The 8,039-nt window shown below is 34.1% G+C and overlaps 1 protein-coding gene across 1 annotated transcript; it reads right to left on the reverse strand.

Annotated features, from left to right (window-relative positions):
* Positions 1-1,821: 1,821 nt before the first annotated feature.
* On the reverse strand, positions 1,822-6,171 carry LOC21410266. The gene is made up of 4 exons (XM_010102044.2): positions 5,700-6,171; positions 3,821-4,068; positions 3,163-3,683; positions 1,822-2,680 (listed from the first exon to the last, which is right to left on the reverse strand). Exons 1-4 carry the CDS (start codon positions 6,159-6,161, stop codon positions 2,202-2,204), a joined length of 1,710 nt encoding a protein of 569 aa, XP_010100346.2. The 5' UTR covers positions 6,162-6,171; the 3' UTR covers positions 1,822-2,201.
* Positions 6,172-8,039: the final 1,868 nt, after the last annotated feature.

The following is an 8,039-nucleotide window of genomic DNA, read 5'->3' on the forward strand; positions in this document are numbered from 1 at the left end:
TTGTTTCTATATAGAGATTAAATCATTTTGGTACCTTCTATTATAGTAAAATATCTAACTAGTATCATGTGTTTTAAGTAATATTAAAACGATGCATTTACCTTTAAAAAAACATTTTTTCAATACCCTTAAATAGATTTTTAGGGCATGCAATATCAAAGCTACCATTTTCATTAATAAAATAGAATCTAATAACTTTAAAAATATTTTTTTGCAAAACATTTTAACTTATTTTAATTTTTAAAATAACATTTTAACTTTAAAAATGTTTTTAAATTTTTATATTAATTTGTTGTTAATTAGTGTAAATAGTACATTAGACATCAGGGTATTACAATAATATATTTTTAAATAAAGGCACTATTTTAATATGATTAAAAACATATGGTACTAACTATGGTCCCGTTCATTTTACCGATTCGAGTTTTGTTAAAGTAAAAAACTCTCAAAAACAGTCATATTTAATTTTTTTTTTACTACAGTAAAAAATTTTCACATAAAATCACATCTCAACTCAAATTAAAAACTCAAATCAGCGAACTAAACGAGCCCGTCATGTTTTACTATAAGAAAGGGTACCAAAATGATTTTATCCCTTCTATTTATTGTCCTTTCTCGTTGATCTCCTTTTCATAGCCGCTGTCTTTTTTGAATTTGATGTCAATATTGCTGATATACTTTTTGAAAATATTTTCGTCCTTCAATTTGATGTCATTTAACGAGGACATCATCGTTTTTCAAGTAATGTCGTTCCTATATGTTATTTTCGTCGAATGTTGCTGCTGATCTTCAATATGTTGTTTTCACAATTGGTGTCGTTTGGTGGTTACTGTAGTTTTATGTTGATATTGTTTCTAAAATTTAGGGTATGTTTGGTATATGAGTTTTTCATGGGTTCAAACTCACTGTTTTGATTCTGTTATAATATTTTTTTTCTTAAAAAAAATTTGAATTTAAAAAATTATAATCAAAACCACTAATTTAAACCTTAGTTTGAACTCATATATCAAACGACGCTTAATGTTCGCTTTCACGTTGTTTTTGGTGCAAATTATCGTTTTCCCAGTTTATGTCGTTTATTGAGGTTATTCTCTTCTTCGGTTGTTGTATGGTTTTCTTAGGATTCAGGATGTCGTTTTTCCACCTATTGGTCCGTTTCCTTTATTTATTTATTTATTTTGAAGGATTGCCTTTTTCAGTTTTGCTGACGTCTTGAATGTATTGTCGTTTGTTGGACTGTTTTCATTTTTAATGTTAATTTTTTTTTTGTTTTTTTACTGATTTTATGGTTTTCTATACGGCTATTTCGTTTTTCATGGCTATTGTCGTTTATTGAGGTTATCCTTTTTTCCCGTTTATGTTCTTGTAAGTTATTGTCGTTTATATTTGTTAACGTCGTTTGCATAGGTTGACGTAGTTTTATTGTCGTTTCTTAGTGGTTGTCGTTTTTACAATTCACTTCTCATGGAGATTGTTGTCGTTTTGAATTGCTGTCATTGCTCAAGTTTATGATTGGCCTTTACGTAATTCTATTTATCGCAACTGTCGTTTTTCCCTGCTATATAATTTTATGCGAGTACTAGGATGTTCTTTAATTATTCTAGTTTTCAATTTTTATGTCTTTTTTTTTTTTGGATATTGTGCCTTTGCAGATTGTAGTCGTTTTACGGTTTATGTCGTTTGGTGTTTTCGCAGTTCTGGTTCCTCTCTCTCTCTGAAGGGGGGAAAAAAGGGTATTTGTAGTGATTGAAACCAATTATTATTTACGCCTTGATATCCATCATTTGCATATTATCAAGTAGAGTATATGATGTAGTTGTCTTTTTGATTGTTGCGTGTATTATTGAAATTCAGTAAATGAGTATGTTTGTGCAATTGACTGAACGTTACACAACAATGAACTGTTTTACTCGAGAAGCTCAAGAGCCAAACAATACATCTTTTGCTTTACAAAACATATAGAAAGAGGTAAACCTTCCTAGTTCCTTCTAATTTTATCTCACACACTTTTCTTTAGCTAAATAGCATATAAAATTGCTTTTTCTTGTATATCTTTTTGGATTATTTGTACCTGTATATCAAAGAACTTCGTGTTTTTTTCTTTTTTGGTCTCCAGGCTTTTTTAGTTCCGAATCCCCTGTCTAGTTGCTTCGTTTGCTGCTTTATCTCATGCCGTGGTCAAAGACTTCCATTCGAAATCTTTACCGGGCAATTCCCAATTCCAAGACCGATTTGATCTTAGTGGAAGAATCCAACCTTGGTCTTCTCGTGGTGTCAACAAGCTGGAACCATTGGCTTCCCGGGTCACAGGAACTATCTCTGCTTAAGCATTTACACAAGTTCGTTACAACAACATTGTTCGAATCAACGTCTAGGCAAACAGTAGTGCCGCTGCTGGTCTTGGCTGCGAGGTGCAGCTTAGAATCTGAGATGATTTCCCATTTTGAATCAGACTCCATGCAAATTATGCCAAGCCGAGCTGGCTTCCCAACATCATCTACTTGTAAACAGAAATATGTCCCTTTGATTTCCAATATCTTCTGGGGTGTATAGTACCAGCCATCAGACTTGGAGCAAGGACCTAATGTCAATGCATCAGTGAATGATTTTCGTACGACACAGAGACCTGTCGACGGGTGGAAGATGATTTTGTGCTTCCTGGTTTCTGCTAAACCAGGCCCTGCAAAATTTTCCACGCATTAGTTTTGTTACAAAAAGGATGAAAAAAAAATTATAAGACTATTGTTGGCCCATCACATAAAAACTTAAGTTTCTAAGAGAATTTGGTTCATTGATATAGTATTGAGTAGGAGGTCTTAGATCAAACTCCTTCAAGTGCACTATCCAATGTTGTCAAGTTATTGGTCATTTAATACGTTTTGGGCTTATAAGTAAAAGTTAAGGAAAAACCCACAAATACCACTTAAGATGATAAAAAAATATTATTTATTATACTCCACTAAAAACTAAACAGTTGTTCTCTAACTAATAAAGAGAAAACAAAAGTCATGATGGCTCCCAATTATTTAGAATGGAATAAATAATAGGCTTGCACAAAAGCGTTAGAATATAAGAGTATTGTTGTTGGCTCATCTTCTAAAAGCTTAAGCGTTTGGATAATTGGTAAACTAACAGTGTGTTTACATGAGTCAATTTACATACCTTGAAAAGGGTATTGTATGGCAGAGATCTTCTGTAAGACACTTGCATTTCTTATCTCATTCCAGTCCCAGTTCAAGACTCCATAATACTCATTCATCCCCACAACCCCTTGCCTAAAGTAATAGCTTCCAACCAGTGTCCAAAGAGCCCAATCCAAATCAAGCTCAGCTGCTACAGCTAAGAAGCAATTTAAGTACCTGTTGTCATTCACATTGGTGCCTCTTTGGTCCACACCAAACTCACTCACAAACAATGGCCATCCCTTGTCCAACAAGAATCCTGCTTTTCTTTTCACGTTGTTGGCCACCATGCTGCACACTTGGTTCGGGTTGCCACTCACCCATGCGCTCCCGTCAGAGAACCCATACCAGTGGAGCTCAAAGACCAATTTCCCCGAAAATGTGAGGTCCACTGCCCGATTGCTCAGGAATGACAAGTCTGTGTCGTATGAAAGACCAGAGAGAATAACAAGAACATCTGGATTTGCCGAGTGGACTGCCTCAGCTCCTCTTTGCATGTACCTATGCGACATGATCAAAACAAAATTGTTCGGGACACAAAAGAAAAATGCCAAGTGGTGATCTTGAATTATGGTGTACTACTAAGTGGTGATGTATCACCAGTAGTGATACATAGCGTGAAAATAGGTAATACGTACTTGAACCAATCGTTTACGTTCTGCTTAGGGCCTCGGAGCTCGTTCCTCAAGCTCATGCCAATGACATTCTGCACGCCCTTGAACAATGTGGCCATGTGAGTAAGGCCTTTAATCCAGAGGTCTGGATCGAAGTACTGGTCGCCAAAGAAACCATTGCCATCAAAGTTGCTGCAACACCAACCGGGCTTGGTCACATGGTTATCCAGGACTACCATCACATTTTTGCTGCCAAGGCTACTCACCACAGCCTGAAATTGATAATTGATAATCAACAAAAATGAAAAAACAAAAAAAAAAATTTACTTTGACCGATGAAATTTGAAGTTGTTTGGTGACTGTGGTTCGTCCCTGTGTATTTGCAATGTTCTAACTTCTAATATTGCAAGTATGGGTGGCAATTCGTGTTAGTAGGTCGTGTTCATGTCAAGCTGTTTATTAATCGTGTCATAAAATATCAACCCAAACACGATCTATTTATTAAACGTGTCAAAAATGTCAACCCAAACACAACCCATTTATTAATCGTGTTAATCGTGTCAATCTGTATAATCCGTTTAAATTAATATATTGAATAAATAATTAATATAATAATGACTTATTTAACACGGTCAATATAAGTTTAACATGTTTAATGGCCGATTTATCTTTTCCTTTAAGAAAAATAAATGAATTTTACCTACAAATATTAAAATTCACATTATTTGTATTTAATATGTTATATAAACTTTCATATTATATCACGTATCATTAGATTGCAGATGACACAGATAATTAATCGTGTCATTTCGTGTTAGGAGGTCAACCCTAACCCAACCTATTTATTAATCGTGTTAATCGTGTTAACCCGAGTATGATCCAAACCCATTTATAATAAACCTAAACCTGCTAACTTCGTGCAGGTTTCAAATCGTGTCATTCTGTCACTTCCTGGTTTGTCAGCTCTAATTGCAAGGAAGAAATCCAATTGGTTAGGAAAACTATTTGATATTTAATATTACTTATTTATTACACGATAAGGAGGGCATAGAGTGTGTGATATAGCCGAGGCATTCCAATAATATGGTTGTAAGTTCCAAGTTGCAACTTGTCAGTAGTAGAGCTATTTTTAGTATTGAAGCCAAACACAAAAATAAGAAGATAATTAGAATAGCTTATGATTAAGTGGGAGTCTAACTATAGTTTTTTATTTATGGAGATACATCTATAATTTTTTTAATTATTAAGCATAAGCATAAACTATAATATTACAGTATAATTGGCCTTATAGTATTATTTGTATTTTTAAGATAGTACTATTCATAAGATTTTTTTTTTTAACAAAAAATTCCTTAAGTCTCTTTCAAAAAAAAAAAAAAATTCCTTAAAGTGTCTTCTTTCTTTGGCTGAGAGGAAGATTTTGAACTCCAAATCCCAACATTAAAGATAAGGATTTAGATTTTACAACTTTGCCTACAACCACGTTATCCATAGAAGTCTTGGTCCTCATCTTAATTGACAAAAGCTGGAATAAACTATTTGCAAACGAATTATTCAACATATTTGAAATATTTTTCCTTATGGCTAAACAAACTCCACACCTTAAAATAAATAAAAATAAAAAAATAGAAAATAAAAAGTTAAGACGTATGCTTTCCCAACCACAACCAACCAAATGTCACAACACAAAACCAGACTTTCCCTTTTTTTTTTCTTCTTTTTTTCTTTTCCTCCTTATTCATTTATGATCCGTTTGGTTCGTGGATTCCAATCAGCGATTTTAATTCTAAATTCAAATAAATTCAAATTTTATGAAAAAACTTACTATAGAAAGCAAAATCAGAGAATCATTGGATTCAAGTAAGTGAACAAAGCGACACTTATGTTTTTATGAAAGTTTTACCTGGTAAGCTTGGATGAGAGAGAGATCGACGATGGAGGGGTTATAGGTCTGGAGGCCGGCGATGGATTCTTCGAGGCCGAGCCTCTGGAAGGAGTCTCGGACGGTGAGGGAGGCCAGGGAGTCATTGGTGGCCAAGTAGATCGGCCACGTGAGGCGTACGCAGTTGAAACCGAGCGCCGAGATTTGGGCGGCGATGACGTCGAGTGGCTGCTTGCTTAGGCCCTCGGCCACCACCGGCTCCAGATGCGACACCCAGTTCACGCACGCCAGCTTCACTCTCCGCCCGCCCTCGTCCACTATCCACCGCGAGTTGGTGTAGAGTGGCTCGGCACTACCAGTACTCGTTTGTGTGATGATTGTGAAGAGGCTGATGAATATTAGAAGAACTGAGATCGGGAACAGAAAGGAAAAGGAAGTTGTTTTAGTTCCCATTTTTTTGAGGATATGATATGATGATATCATTCTTGAAGTTTTTCTGTCGTTCCGAGTTCTGCTGACTATGGCTTTCTTTGTTTATATATATAGTGCTGTGTGTTAGAATTATTTGCCTTGTTTTTCTCTGTTTAATGGCCTTTGGTCCCACTATTAGTCTCTTTTAAGGAAGAAAAAAAAAAAAAGGAAATATCCAAAATGCATTATTGAATTCTTAATACTTTTAAAGTTTGAAAAGTGCACCCTTCATTTCAATTATTACATACACATCACTATTTTTTTTTTTTACATAAACCACTTTTTTTTACCTCATTCACTTCGCGAATTTAAATTTTTAATTTGAATTGAGATGTGACATTTTTTTAGAGTTTTTTACTGTAGTAAAAAAAATTAAATATGACATTTTTTAAAAAATTTTTACTATAGAAATTTAAAACTAAAAACTCGAATCGGTAAAATGAACAATACCTTAATTTGTGACACACGCTAGTTTTTGTAGTGTTTTTGTTTTTATCCCCCTTTCTCCTATACTTTAAGCTCTCAAAAAATGGTGCAGTCACCTAAATTAATCAATCACAATTCACGACTGATAGAGCCTAAAATCTGCAAACCTCCCACTAGAAAAAAATTACTTTACGCTAGGATGAAAACCCATTTTGGTGCATGTGGCGGCGTGTAGTAAGTAAACAATGCATATTTCCCATCAAAGGTTAAAAAGGTCGGCTTTTCGGCGGTCGTTTCTGTTCCTTAAAAGAAAAGGGGAAGCAAAAAAAAAAGGGGAAAGCAAAGAAGAAACATTTTTGTAATTGATATAAAGACTAAGTACATGCGTTTATGGTCCATTGCTGTTGGAAACACGCTAAGTAACACTCACACACAATGTGGTCACCATGCAATCTAAATGGCAAGATCTCATGTCTCCGCTATTTCAATTCCTTTTCTTCCTTTAAGACGAAGAGATGTCTTGGACTCCTGGTTTGGACTTTTGGGGTCTTTGGAAGACTTGCAAGGCAGTGCAACATAAATTTTTGCCTATTGCCGTTGTTTATATTTGTCATTATCTTTTTAATAGCCTTGCAATTTTTAGGGGTGAAAGAATTGGGCCGCTCTATATTACGCTCGGTTTGGTAGAAGAAGCAAAAAAGGAGGGAAAAAAACAAAAATAAGAAAAAAAAAAGGATTATTTTATAAATGACCCTCAAAATATAATCGAAATTTCAATTTGACACTAACTTGTTCTTTTATAGTTTTTGAGTTAAGGTAACTTGAGTGTAGATCTTGAATTGAGTTTGAGTTATAACTTGAGTTTAAGTTGTAACTTGAGTTTGTATTTGGTTGTGTATATTTGAGTTATGATTTGAAATGATAAACTTTTTGAGTTTGTATTTGTTTCTACTAAGACTTGCGTTGTGAATAGTATATAAAGTTTTTTACTTTTTTTTACTTAATTGATTTTATGCAATTAAATATGAATAATTAGAATTAAATATAAATAATTATGAAGAATGGGTAAACTGGCGATTAAAAATATATATAAATAAAAGTGAATCATCTATAAGTAGCAATAAGTTTCAAAATACCAAACATAAAAATACAGTTGCATTCTGAAGTAGGAACTCTGGGTCTAAAGTTTGTTTCAACTGACCCGCTTTTTGTTTAACTTTATCCCAACTAACTGGGACGCTAAAATGGTTACTTAACCCGGTCACCCATTGCATGTATTTGTCTCGATTTAGTGCGGTACCGGCCGAGCTTAACAAATTGAATTCACTAAGAAGCCTAAGCAATTGTTCCTCAAATTCTGGACTCCAATTAGCATCTTTATCTCTCATTCTTGTCATCTAAGTATTGACAAATCTAATGTAGCAGCAATACGTATATACATAGAAAATAAAATTCAAGTAAGAT

Source organism: Morus notabilis, unplaced genomic scaffold, assembly GCF_000414095.1.
Source record: "Morus notabilis unplaced genomic scaffold, ASM41409v2 Scaffold99, whole genome shotgun sequence".
Taxonomy (NCBI): domain Eukaryota; kingdom Viridiplantae; phylum Streptophyta; class Magnoliopsida; order Rosales; family Moraceae; genus Morus; species Morus notabilis.

What these genes read in the sequence shown, in the direction of transcription:
- LOC21410266 (XM_010102044.2), bottom strand. Translation starts at nt 6,161, where the DNA reads ATGATATCATCATATCATATCCTCAAAAAAATGGGAACTAAAACAACT. An exon ending in CTCTCATCCAAGCTTACCAG is followed by an intron (nt 4,069 to 5,699) that starts GTAAAACTTTCA and finishes TATCAATTTCAG; the next exon opens with GCTGTGGTGAGTAGCCTTGG. An exon ending in CATACAATACCCTTTTCAAG is followed by an intron (nt 2,681 to 3,162) that starts GTATGTAAATTG and finishes AAAATTTTGCAG; the next exon opens with GGCCTGGTTTAGCAGAAACC.